Here is a 14,701-nt window from a genome sequence, read left to right as displayed (position 1 = left end):
ATTGAGCCCGTTGTTTCTTATTCATGCTGGAGTCTATGTCTAAAAGATAAAGAAAGGTAGCTTGTATTTGTATCTGCAATTGGATCATCTATTGTTATATTTTAAGAAGTGGAAAACTATAGCATCGCTGATGTATTTCACGTAGGTAGGTGTCATTGAAGTGTTCTTCTAACATCAGAAAATCTGCAAATGCCTTTACGTTGACGTTGACTAACAGTTTGTGGTCTGGTCAAACAAAAAAGGTTTGATACACTAATTACGTGCCGCCAAGCACTACAAAGTACAACTTATTGGAACGTACGTGACAAGTGACAAAATTGTGGAAAATGCGATTTCCATTACCTAAATTAGTTGAGTCATTTCCTTATATGGTTATTTCTACGTGCTCCCATTAGTGAAAAATTATTTCTATCGTATAAAATGGTGATTTACACGTCTCAAGCAAGAGCGGTGTTTAGAAATGTCGACAAGTCATACAGATCTATATTTACATCAACTCACTGATGCACAAAAGCCTCCCAGTAGCTAATGCGCTCGTGTGGGGAACTGAATTAATTAATTAGGAAGTAGACGTAACGATTTTCTTATTAAGTGGAAGCATCGCAACAAAGATTTCCAATGAGTGGAGGGTGATTAATATAGAATGAAGCATTCAAAAGGTTTATTGGCGGGGGACAAACACCCGCTGTATACCCACTGCTAACGTCAATCGCGTTATGTTAGGCTATTTTATCGAGGTACTAGCTAAGTTTAACTTAGTCAATATCAGTATTTATTCATTGTCAGTTCTCATACGAATGTTGTAAAGTAGCGCGAGTCGGTGACTACACAAAAACTGTTCGTACAACTTAAACGACGAGCGTTTTCGTTCCATCAATTTCGGTTGTAAATCATAAAGTTTTTATTTTTCAATTGCGGCTCCAATGCGGTCAATGGAAAAAATGCCAAGCCAAGATTTAAACTCGACCGACAGACTGTCAGAATTCAGGTAAAATTTATTTTTTTCTTTTTAATGCATAGTAGCCAACTTGTAGTATTGATTCGATTTCTTATCTTTGATTACGTGCTTGACGTAATATTAACCTGATAGTGTACAATAGCCCAATTGTTGCTTAACCATACATCTACTGCCTTAATCAATGCCTTATAACAATAAAGAAATCTGTGTTCAGTAATCTGCCAACGTATTCCATTTTTGGAAGTATTAAGACAGCCTTCCTCCATGGGGTAATATTTATTAATGAAAAACTGGTTAAACCAAATAAACAGGTATGGGTTAATAGGTTGTGTTGTAAAATGTACACAGTTTTTCTAATATTTGTTTATAAAACAGACAGATGGACTGAAAATGTACCTGCAATGAATTGTTGACATGTGAAATACTTTTGCTTTGAGGTTTAATATTAATTGTAATCCGGAATCAGAATGTCACTTAAAATCTTTGACGAGGTCTTTGATTTCGTAGAAACGCAAAATCTCATTTAGGTAACATTAAAGCAAAAACTTTCTACTTAATCTTAATCACAATCCAATCGCCAATCTCAGTGAAAATTGTTGATTTACTCTACTACACAATTGATGGTATTGATTTTCTTATTGTTTATTACATACCTCAGTATTTAATGAAGCATTCTGTCTACCGAAATTACGAAATACATATTAGAAGTGGATGTACGGGTTCATAATAAGATCTTATACTCGTATGTAGAAACCAAAAGTGATGTTGCATAAAGCACGCATAGAAAACTTCAAAAAATAGGTACTTTATGGCACCTCTTCAACTAAGTAAAATATCAAACCGTGAATCAGAAGTTAGATACTAAAATATATTATACAAATGGATACGTCCCGGGTTTTGAATTGTGAAAATCAATAGTACAATCATCTTAATTGTAGGGTCTGCCAAAAGAGGGAAACAAAGAGTTCACTTAAATTTCATTTTCTCACACGTAGAGGACGTCCACTTTGTGAAGATGAAGTATCTTATGCATGGCAGATCAAAATGAAAAGTTTCCTTATCGGCCGATGATTTGGTTGCATTATATAGATAACGGTACGTTTATAGGAACAAAATCATGTTACAATAGCGTCTTATCGCCTTGAGATACGCATGGAAAAGGATCAAAAACGGTCATGTGCGCTCGTTTGTGTCCATTTGGGGATTAAGGGTACTAATCCACTCATTTTGCAAAGTGCAATTTTGCACATTTTTACCAACAGAGAAGACGCTACAGATACGATAATGCAAATACAGGTTTCACTAGAAGGGATCAAGTTTATGGGGTTTTTTACTTTCGATGGATGACTCAGTAAAAAGCCTAAAAGCCGACCTCTCTCATTACAGACATCTTTTATTGCATACATCTTGAGAACCGAAGGTCACATTTGCAAAGTGCAATTTTGCACATTTTTACCAACAGAGAAGACGCTACAGATACGATAATGCAAATACAGGTTTCACTAGAAGGGATCAAGTTTATGGGGTTTTTTACTTTCGATGGATGACTCAGTAAAAAGCCTAAAAGCCGACCTCTCTCATTACAGACATCTTTTATTGCATACATCTTGAGAACCGAAGGTCACATTAGGTTCAATGGAACGGGTTGTTAACGGAAACCCGCACCATGGCGGGACTTGCTCTTGTAAAGACATCATTTGAATATGCTAACAATAGAACATACACGACACCCTGACGGTACATAATAATCAAAAGCACCAAAACGGTGACATTACATAAGATCTTGTCGGGGGTTACCATATTCCCTTTGTCGGTGCTCACCTCCGACGTCCCGTTCATACCCAATTCGCGTTTGAAGTTTGTACAAATAAATTTGCAAAAATCTGCTAAAAGGTTGTGATGCGTATTATATTGCTAAAACTATGCCCAGTTTGAATTTCATGCAAATCGGTTCATAACTAATGGACATGTCAAAAGGGCCTTTTTTATTTTTTGGCTTACATTGCAAATTCACGAACTTCTGTCTACAAATTTGATAAAGAATGCACCTGCAAAATTTCTTTTTAAATCGATGGACATGAAGCCATCGAGCGATCGGAAATGTTCTATTTGGACTCTCAACATTCGCATTTATTTTTTAAAATGAAAAATGTGTGAAAGTACGAGTTTTCTATCTAATATAAATACTTAATTCCAAAATTTCCACCAGAAGAGATAAGTAAATAAGAATATGCGGTCAGAAGAATCAGATCGTATGTCATCCAATGGGAATAGCAAAGAATAATGTAGGCCGACAAGCAATGATTGGATGTGGAGGAATAAGTTAACCTTTTTTTGGGAAAATTACTACTCACCACCAAAATAACTATCAATGGACATTAGTTAAAAGCATAGTACACATAATCTTGAGAACCGGGCGAAATTTTACTTATTTTTCTAATGCCCCCAGTCCCCAGTAAGTAAAGGGAGTTCCTTGACTTCCTCAATGATAATATTTTATTTAACGATTATAATGCATTTCTTGTGTTCAGTCAAAGATCATACTACAGCAGTATGATCTTCAGTTAAGTCGATTTAACCTCCCCTGGCAGATATCCAACCGAACCCATCACTTTTCCCACTTTCACCAGTCGTATGGCATCTTCTTCTATCGTTACTTTCTGATAAGATAGGTGTAAGATATGCACTTCTTGTGGTAAGAGGCGATCTTTTTTACTTACCATTTCTTCTGAGCAGGCTTCACCACCCACACTCTACTTGGAATTACGGCGTTGCAGTCAAAAATATACTGGCAATGAGTGTTTTTTTTAAATTTTTTTCGTATCTGCTCAAATTACATCAGAACAAATTAAAACAAAATCTGCAAATTACGGTTTTTCTGGTTTTCTTGCGGAACTTCTCCCTAATCTCTGTATCTTCTCTTAGTTTCCAAGATCCCCATGATAGACATCCTTATCTGGGACACAGTGTAGGAAGACAATGGAAATACGAATGACAAGTTTAAAGTAATCCAAACCTCTTTGTATTTCTAAACCTAAGCTCCAAGTGATTTCCATGCGGTTCCCGCGCGGTTGTGTCTGAACAATTTGGAACTATGGCCAAAGTTTAACGGCTATCGAATGAATGTTGTACAGTAATGCATAGACCAGAGATTCCCAATCTTGGGCCAGAGACCCATTTTCCAAACTGAACTGATATCTCAGACCCCCATAGACTCATATCTTGAAAGTTTCTAATACAAATTTGTGTTAATTAATAGTGGTCGATTTTTAGACCTCGTTGACTCCCAAAATCAATTTTCGTTTATGTCGATCCCTGGAAAACAGATTTTCACCCCCAGGGGTCGATAAATCGACCCCTTATGGAATCCCTGACACGGACACACAGACAGATATACTACCGTTTTTATATTTATAGACTATTTGAATGGATACTATTAATAGCATTAAGTCTCTACTCTATACAAATATTTAAATTGCTAAGGACAAGTTTAAAGTAATCCTTCGTATTGAGATGTATCTGATGATTTTCCATTGCAATAAAACTTGTTCTATTGCAGAAATTCCGCAAATTTGTATGATTGCACTGTCTAATCAATACCTACATACTTACACCAATTACTATTTGCTCATAATACATTATAAGGTCGCAGTCCTCCAACTGAAATGCGCTATCAAAAAAGAACACAAATATACAATTTCGTAATTATTATGTTACCGAAGACAAAACAATGTTGTTTGTTTGTTTTTAAAAACAATCGATAACGATATATAGGCCGCTTTGATAAGATTCTTGTAGTGCACTTTAAAGTACGCCCCCGTAGTTACAATTGAGAGACTTCACATATAATATGACTTCTTCTATCGATGTGTCTTAAATTGAAGGAACTTACATCGATTCAGTTTCAATAAAGAAGTGGAGGCCGACAAAGCTTAATTAACGACGACTTTGAACTTCGTCTACTACCCATGCTGACGTCAATTAATCGTAGAACATCTTGAAATATGCATCAAGATTTCAGCTCACGTTTCGATTGAGCCTGTCTATTTTTACGTAGGATACCGACACGAAAGGGACAAATGCATTGCTGCTATGACAATGAGAACGCCGAACCTTGATTTTTGTGGCCACTGCAATGAGATCGGCATGTTTCACGTGTTCGTCATAGGCCAAAATTACCACGTTTGCATCCCTTTATTGGTCATCCAAAAATAAAAGTTGCATTAAACCTATCGACTTCTTATTACGTTGTCGTTTCCGTGACTATTATAGCTTGAATTTCTAATGTTCTTAATGACGTAATGTGCGTTCAAATCAATTTCGAATATTAACTGAAATCGTAATAGCAAGACTTAAGGATTCCAAACTCGACAGTAATGATGCCATGTGATCGTCATTGAAAAGCTTTCTATTTTACGATTCACTTGAAATTCCGCAGATGACCTAAAAGCAAGCACCAATTGCTAAAATAAACAAGGACTATTTCTGGTAATCGTAGGTCAAACATAAACGTTTAATATGTGAACACCCTCAATCATAAAGGCTATTTTTAATAACGTATCAAGGTTAAAGTACCTACACTATTCATAAACGTGCTTGCACTCAAACGCGAACAAATCAGGTACGTGGGGAGATTATAGAGGCGATTTTTTGCCATTGAAACAATAACGTGCTACTGCTGTCACAATTAGAACATTTTACTCTACATTAATATTAATTATCGAAATGTTTTTAGAATGATTGGACATGTTAATCGATTGTGTACATTGAAATTGTGTCAACATGCCCGCCAACCAACTTATTATGTTTTAAATGTGGCTGTAATATAATTTACCTACGTAAATAATTGCGTCATGTGGTTGTCTTTTCTATTATTGGAGCACTAAGCTGAAATAAAATCCCATTCGAAACGTGTATTGATTTGTAGTGACGATGTTACATTTCCTCTTTATCAAACTTTATGTCAGCACCGCTGATGTACTACGTAATGTCTCCTGAAAGCTAACGTTTCGTGTATCGTTAGTTTAGAAATTTCATGGAACTGATCGAAATCTTCCCATGACGTGAAATACTTATGAAAGCTTGTGCTTTTAGCTTATCATTGATGAGGGTTTGCTCTTAAATACGAGATGCCAAAGTAATCCTACGTTTTTTCCTTTCGGAATAGTCCGATTTTGCAAGGTAAATGCAAAATTGTTGGACCTTCTTTTGCGTAAAACCGTTTGTCGCCGGAAAATACAACTCAAATTACCAGAATTGATAAGTTCGTCTTTACCTAGCACGTGCTCGCTTTTTATTATTCAAAACGTGAAATCGGCAAGGATGCTTTTGCATTGTGAAGGCTGCTACAGAAATTTAAATTTCAAATTTCTCAAAAAGCACCTACAAATTTAGAGTGGTGAGCGGTAGTAAAATGGGCTTTGTAAATATTTAACCAATAACTCAACATAAGCGGGTGAAAATAGCAAACTCTGTAGAATGCTATTTTTGCAAAGACACCAAATCTGAATATTTTGGTTGGAAGTGACAAATGCTAAGCGGATGGAACATTACTGTTGCTCCAAATTTATTTCGGCAATTATACACCATAAATTCTACTACTCAACAAAGCCAAGGCAACATACCGCAAACAGGAAGCACGCTTTCGCTTTACGGACGCGAATGAGCCCAGCCATTACCTCCGTATACCACCTGCACGGGTAGAAGAATTTTTTGACGTATGAGTAGAAGAAGATTATCTGCCGGAAGCTTAAGAAATTCTAATTATTTTGAAACCTATATTGGACGTCATTAGCCTATGCAAAGAGGACCGCCCAAATTTAAAATTGAATTATGATACAGAGTGTCCTATAAATAAAGGTCATAGACCATACCTATGCAACCGTTAATTACACAGCCTGGGGAAAAAGATTTTGTTAACAAAAGAGCTTAAAAGAAATCTCTGGACACTATTCTCAAGTTTCTTGGTTTGCCACTAGAGGCGTAGGATTCATGCTGAAGTAGAAAAATATATTTTTTTCTTAAAATGCACATAAAAATACATGCATCGCAATCATGTATGAATTTTGCATAATTCTGATGCAGCGCGTGTCGCTCTGCTCATAAAATATGAGGGGTGGGGGAATGGGAACATCTCTTTAAGGAGTTGAATGTAACTTCGGTTTAGGTTAACCGGTATTCACATAATTGGCCTTATGGGTAAGAGCTTCTCAAATTTTAAAGTATTTTTAGTAAATCTGATGAGTGGTAGAGGACGCGGTTTGGCATTAACAAACTTGTAGGTTCTTTTAAAAATTTCAAATGGAACGATATAATTATTATATTATATTATTAAATAAGATGGAGAAGTAAAAATATCAGTGAAAATCGCATCTTGATATGTTTTGTGAATGTGTGTTTTTTTGGGTCATATCCCTGCTTAGGAAACAGATATCAAAATCCGGTTTTCACTGATATTTCCACTTTTTCATTTTATTTAATAATATCATATAATAGTTACACTGTTCCATGTGAAATTTTCAAGAGAACCTGCACTTTATGTTAATGTAGCGCTCTATACCGTTCATCACATTTATTAAAACTCCATTCATGTAAAAACTGATTACACGAAGAGAGCTATTTTCAATAAAACCAATTATGTGAAAATCGGTTAATCTAAACCGAAGTTATACTCCACTCCTTACAGAGATGTTCCCCTTCCCCTGCCCCTCATATTTTATAAATTAGAGCAATACACGCTGCATTAGAATGATGGAAAATTCGTACAAAATTGCGATGCATGTATTTTTTATGCATGTTTGTTGGGTATATTTGAGGAAAAAAAGCCATTTTTCTACTTAACCATGAATCGTACGCCCTCTAGCGGCAAATCTAGAAACTTCAAAATAATTTCGATCTAGTTTGCACAATACTCTCCCGTTACCCTACTACTTACCCTTAATCAATCGGAAAAATTCCCTGAGAGTCCCAAAAAATACTTGCCATTATTTTTCTTTTCCTGCAGAAGGGGTGACACTTATTTCGATTCAGTATCATACTGATGAACTCAGGTTTCATCTCCAGTGACAGGTCCATTGATAATTAACTCTGGTTGATCTCCACAGCGCGACATGGATTGTTCACAGGCCTCTACGCGGATAGGCATTTAGAATAGCGAAAGCATTCGCGGAAGCCATTTTGTACTAACCTTTGGCGTCCCAAGGTATTCGATTAGAATTCTGAAAACCGTGGTTTCTGAAACTCCTAGTCAAGCTGCTAATTGTTGCTTCTTTAGTCTTCCATCCAACACATATATTTATTTATTTATTTATTAAAATTTTATTGAAAAACAGCATCAAAATTCAAAACACCCTAGTCTGGGAATATAAAAACGACGCCTCGTATATTGATTCTACAATCAAACAAATGTTTTGCTTTCAAATTTGAACTTTAACATTGATTACAAGAGTATACAAATAGCGGATACAGGCTGATTGAAATTCGAGGGCCACCATGGGGATCTCGGGAACTGTAAGAGATAGATAGGTAGTTTAAATTTTGGAAAAGTTGCGTATTTTGATGCTTAACAAAATGCAGTTTTGAAAATTAACAAATTTCGACTACTTATTCGGAGATATCCGGAAAACATAAAAATTTTGCAAAATCGTTTTTATTTTTTACTGAAGTTATTTATTAAGTTACTTTAAGATATTTGGAAATAAATAACACATTATTCTGGTCACTTTTTTACCTCTACAAGATGCTAGTTTCAAATTTTAAATTCAACGTTTCGTCTCCGGTTGAGCATCATGAACTTTGTTTTTTCTTATGGAAGTAATTTTTACCTTTGCGGTTATTTGATAGAGTATTCAAAAGAGAGTTCAATATAAACATCGCAATTTTTTTAAATTATTAAAATATTTTCTTTTTTCCCTAGAAAACTTTTCCTTAAAACTTAAATAGTATACGTACGTAGTTTCTTGCGTTTTTACGAATTAATATTAAATTAATATTAATGATTAAAAGATAGTGATGTTTACATTTTTGAAATCAGAAAAAAATTCTCCAACAAATGACACAAAAAGTAAAAATTACTTCCATAAGAAAAAACAAAGTTGACGATGGTTGACTGGAGACGAAACATCAAACTTAAAATTTAAAAGTAGCATCTTGTAGAGGGACAAAAGTGGCCATAATAATATATCATTTATTTCGAAATATCTTTTTAAATAATATCAGTAAAAAATAAAAACGATTCTGAAAATTTCGGTGTTTTCCGGATATTCGGAATTTTTTTAGTTTCAAAACTGCATAAATACACAACTTTGCCAAATTTAAACTACCTACCTATCTCTTACAATTCCCGAAATCCCCATGGTGGCCCTCGAATTTGAATCACGCTGTATACCTCAGGTGCTTGTTTCCCCCAACTACGTTTCGGCCAGCAATCTGTACCTTCGGGATTAAAACACACATTTTAGTCCCTTGGTATACACATAATAAACTATTTTGTTCCGATAAGAAACCTTAAGGTTGATGGCCCTCACCTATTTAATTGAGGTTTAATTATGTTCCTAGTGTTAAGAAACGTAATTGGTTAATAGATTTGAGATTATCGAATTGGAATATAACACACCCTCTCTGCAGGAAATGGCTTAATACTAGGATTAAGAATAATACCATGTTAGCACCTGGACCTAAAAAGAGTATAAGAAGATTCGAAAGATTCTAATTATTTTTAAGGTTATGGAGGTTTAACCTCTCTAAAGGATTCCTGGAATAATATTCTACAAAAACTAAGAAATTTAAGGCTTCATTTTATCAGCCATATCTCTCTTTGAATTGCTAAGTTTCGCGGTAAAACATTTTCCAGTGTCGTAGCTTGTGTTGTTCTCTTTTAATCAAATGCATATAAGCGCGCACGATACCAATTTAAAAACTGCCAGGATATGTTCCTTCACAATAGAGGTTATCTCAAATTTGGGACACTCTGTATACAATTTTATTACATCAAAAAGAGCGCAGTTTAAAATACTAGTTGACGTATCTGAGCATATTACTGAAACAAAAACCGTCTTTGATTGACTGAACTTATTCCAAGTTAGACTAACTCTGTATGCCCTACTGGTACGGGGACACACTTCCAATTTTCAAAAATTTTCAAAATTCAATAGCGTGCTCTACGCATCATTGTGGCGGCAGGTTACCGAGATGTTGTAAAAGTCACTTTACGGAAATGACAATTTTAACTCTATCTTGCTTATACAGCTAGAAATGTTGGATTTTTGTAAACAAAATCAAAGATTACATTATAACTAACTAACACAATAATCAACTTTACTAGACTAAGGAGCACACAATCAGCGATTAATTGCTATGGTCCTTTATTTTTGAATAAAATATGACAGTCAATTAAAAGTCTGGAACACGCACAAATTAAAAAAAATAATGGAAAAAACATTTTTATGGGCAGTGTCCATTTGTCCAACTTATGTGATGACTAAAGTTTTTTTGCAGTACCAGTTTCTGTGATTCAATAAAGGAGTAGATCACAATTAATTAGCAGCGACAGATAGGCCATGACAGAAAACGTGCTCCCTTCTAATTGTCGTCTATGGGGTTGCGTATTAATTCCAATGATTACGTATTTAAAATTCATCTTTAAAAAAAAGCTAACTTGCTAACTTGCAAATGGTTTCATACTGTAATAACAATGCACCCACCGAAAAATATTTGTTCATCCCTGAGACATAAATTAGGGTCCGTATATAAAGTGAGACGGAAGTGTGTAGAAATGAGATTAAAGCAAGCGTAATTAACTACGTTCATCATCCCTTTTTTACCGAACATTCCCGGTTAAAAATGTTGATGTATATTTCCCTGAGGCTAATCACAATGAATTGCTCGTACAAATTTCGTATAAACCTTCACTCGATGAAGAGGTTTCGAGGAATGCAGAAATTTTTCATTAATATTAACGCTAATCGTCTTTTTGGTATATTTTCAGCCAGACTCGTAAATCTGTTGTTGGATTTGTGTTTTCCGGGAGTAAAGCGGTGTAGCTTTTCTATAAAAATTTATCAGGACAGTGACCTTTGCAGAGATCGAAATACTCGTGCGAAATGAAAAGTGCTTCGCTGAGTGGTATATTACATTACTTCCAGTTTTAGCCGCAAAATTATCCATTGCCCAACTGCAGACTGGGTAATGTAAAGTGGATAGATTGAATTTATACAACGTCCGTTTCTCTTCTTCGTTTTATTCTTTTGCCGACATTGATCTTTTCTTTTAAAAGCATTTAAAAAATTCATCAAAACATAATCATTTTAGTGGGAAATGAAAATTGAATGTTAATTTAAATGTCCCAGATGAAACCCGGAAAAGCAATTTAAATTGTTCTTAACACGAAACATATTGCGGATAGGAAATTAAATCTTTTAATGAAACCAACACAAAGAGCATACTTATAAGTTCTTTATTGTTTCAGTATCGTAATCGAAGACTTTGATTCGGCTAAAAACACGAGCAAAGATGACTGTTTAACGCAAGAAGCTCCCGTGTACCAAAGAACACAGAGGCCTTATACAAGGCAGACATCAGATGCGACAATTAGAAAAATATTGGTGAGTTTGAGTACCACCCGAAAGTCAGTTTCAATTAGGTCCATAGATCTTCAAATAATGTAGCAGATGAATTATTCTTATTCCTTTTGCATTGCAGGAAGAAGCGGAACATCGAAAACACGAATTTTGGAAGTTAATCGATGAACACTCGGCAGTTGTTGAAAACTTGAAGAAAATGGAGCTAGAAAATACCGGCCCGATATGTAAGGCAACGCCTGAAGCTGCATCGATACGTACTTAGAAGGTGCTTAGGATTTAAAAGTCATACTGTACATATTAATGTAGTAAGATTGCATTTAATTATTGAGATGTTGTACATATTTTTAAATGGTTCTAAACATCAACGAGATCTGGAAGTAAGTCTGGTCTCGCATTTGCCTTTTGAACTGTCGTAATGGGGTAATAACAAGCGCTTTTCCACATTTAGTGCGCACAAGAAAGTCAGTAGATTAATGAAAATATGTAAAAAAAGAGAAATGCTCAAAGCATTTTGTAAGACTGCAATTCATAGTTTAAGTAAATTATTATCTTAGTTTAGTGTAAAACATAGTCAGACCTAATAAACCTATCTTCCTAATATCATGTATTTATGAATTTTGTATGCTAATTAAATTATCTAGACGTCTTCTGTTCTTTACGAATGAAATTCCTTGGATAATAAGAAGTTTACGTGCAATATAGAAGTGTTATATTCTAGGGCTAATATAATTACGTTCGGCGAGCACGAAAACCTAGGAAGAGACAACCCATTATGTCCGTGCTAAAAAAGATTACCCTATGTTAATTTTCGTGGAAGCTCAGGTTTTTGGTAAAATAAATCTAGAATTGCCCACCAGTAGATGCTATAGTCCCAATGATATATAACTCCGAGCCTCTTGTTACTTTTCTTAAGATACACTAGACTAGAAGACCCAAGCTTTGTTACCCCCTTACGTACCCCACGAGGGCTTAATTGGCCCTATATGCATTTCAAATGATTTTTGTGTTTCCGGTCGTATTTTTAGATGGTTTATCTTTATATACAGGCCTGCTCAACCCTATGCCCGGGGACCAAGACGTGGCGAATTTGAAATGGCCCGGATCTTTTAAAATCACCGACAAGTTCTGCTTGCTGCGGAAAGTAAGTAGGTACCTCGACCACGGTCACCTAATCGCCTCCCCGCCCTCACAGTGCGTGCTTGTCCTGTGACGCCGAGGAAGCCTATTGAATAGAGATTTCATTTTTTATTGCACAAGTCCTAAGACTAAAGGGTGTTTTTTAGACGTTTGTTTTTCGAATTGACGATACTGTTTCTAGTAAGAAACAATTTGAAAGCTGACTGATTTGTGCTCATCAGTAAGGTTTGCCATTTCAACATCAATAGACTTACACCAGAACAACGCATGCAAAATTCGGTGAATGGGCCGGAGACAAGGTTGCTCTTGACAAAATTGACAGAATAGAAGTGAAGAAAATCCAGAAACCATTGTTAAATCCACAAAAAATATCTGTTTCGTGTGATTTATAGGCTGTGGGAATCATTGGTTCATATTTCGGCGAAGATATTCTTGGCCAGAACGTGAAAGTCAATGGAGACCGCTATATAGATCCATTATTACTACCTTTTTCGTGCCACAATTGAATGGCGTTAATGTGGAAGAGTTTTGGTTTCAACAAGACGGCTCAACATGCCCCACCGCGTTCGAAACATTCAATTCATTGGAGGAAACGTTCGATGCGCAATGGATCTGTGAATTGGCCTCTGCGATCTTGTGATATCACACCTATGGGTTATTTTCTGTGGGGATATGTGAAGTATCGCGAGCCTACGCCGATAAACCACTACTTGTGTAGTTTCCAGGAAGGTTAATCTTTTAGGGCAAGTAAAACAGAGACAAAAGGTTAAGCTACTCCCTATTTTGTACAAAGTAAATAAGTATTGTATGCAATTTATTACAAAATGTGCCGTTGGCGGACGGTTGGTCACTAATAGAAGAAAACAGCGTGATGCACCAAATTTGTGGCTGCGGCGGGGATATTCTTGCCACCCTCGTTAACGACAAACTTTTCTTTTGAGACGCGTGGATACTCTTGCCACCCTCACGAAAGCAGGACAATAGACGGTTTCTTTCTTTTTTCTTAACCAGCCTGGAGAAGACGACGCAGCGATGTCTTGATGCAGAAAGAGAGCGTGGAAGTTGTCTCCATACTTTTAAATTACGTTTGCGCGCGGTGCGTTCATGGTAAATACGTCAACCGTATTCGTGTTTGATGTTGTCGTACTGGAAATTTCCAAAAATCTTTAAAAAAACGTAGGCATTTTATTTGAAAAACAAAAGTTTCATCGATTTCCGGTTTAACAGGAAGTGATACGGAAAGTTTCAATATGCGATCGGATAGATGGTGATATCACATACAATAGTATATTGAAAGACAAGTGTTACAATGCGACCTATTGTAATACGACTATCTTGCGGCACGAGTGGCGACGCGAAGCGTAGCCACGAGTGTCCGCAAGATAGGAGTATTACAATAAAGTATTGTAACACGCGTTTTTCATACTATTTTTTCTATTTCGGTGCTTTAATTTAATTAAAAAAATCATTATCAGAAACTATAGGGAACATTAGAACTAACATGTTTTATGTTGGGAACACTTTTTATGCCATTAAGTTTTAGGTTGGCAGCGTAGTAAGACTGACATTTTGAAGTTCAAACATGGAAGTACCCAACGAAGTACCTACTTGTACTAACTAGTAACTGCCAACTTAAGAGATGAGTTACCAAAAAAAACGACTATAATCACTGTCTTTGTACAGCTGTTTTAGGCCGAAAACAGTTGCACAAAATCATCATTGTGACACCGAAATAGAAAAAATTATATTTGACCATATTTTCGAATCTCCCCCAATAAAAGAGATATTGAGGTGACTCTCTATATCTTGAACACACTTTACATGAGAAATCGTAACTATAAAAGAACAATATTTATGGAAAGTTAGACAAAATGAAAAACGATGCGTCAGTAATGAGGCAAAAGTAAATTTCATTTAATTAATCTAGTGCCAAATAAGAAAAAGTGATAAAGCCATAAATTTAATTCTTAAATGTGGTCAATTGACGCCTCCTGGGGCTTCTAGTGTTAAAATACTTGGTGGACGA

General features: G+C 35.7%; 1 protein-coding gene across 1 annotated transcript; it reads left to right on the top strand.

Annotated features, from left to right (window-relative positions):
* The first annotated feature begins 654 nt into the window (after positions 1 to 654).
* On the top strand, positions 655 to 12,184 carry LOC116158593. The gene is made up of 3 exons (XM_031471403.1): positions 655 to 988; positions 11,424 to 11,559; positions 11,657 to 12,184. The coding sequence occupies exons 1-3, from the start codon at positions 924 to 926 to the stop codon at positions 11,798 to 11,800; spliced, it is 345 nt and encodes a 114-aa protein (XP_031327263.1). The 5' UTR covers positions 655 to 923; the 3' UTR covers positions 11,801 to 12,184.
* The last annotated feature ends 2,517 nt before the right edge of the window (positions 12,185 to 14,701 follow it).

The sequence above is a fragment of the Photinus pyralis genome, unplaced genomic scaffold (genome assembly GCF_008802855.1).
Source record: "Photinus pyralis isolate 1611_PpyrPB1 unplaced genomic scaffold, Ppyr1.3 Ppyr1.4_LG1, whole genome shotgun sequence".
In the NCBI taxonomy this organism is placed as follows: Eukaryota; Metazoa; Arthropoda; class Insecta; order Coleoptera; family Lampyridae; genus Photinus; species Photinus pyralis.
The sequence above is the reverse complement of the archived record's forward strand: the minus strand, read 5'-3'. Positions and strand labels throughout refer to the sequence as shown.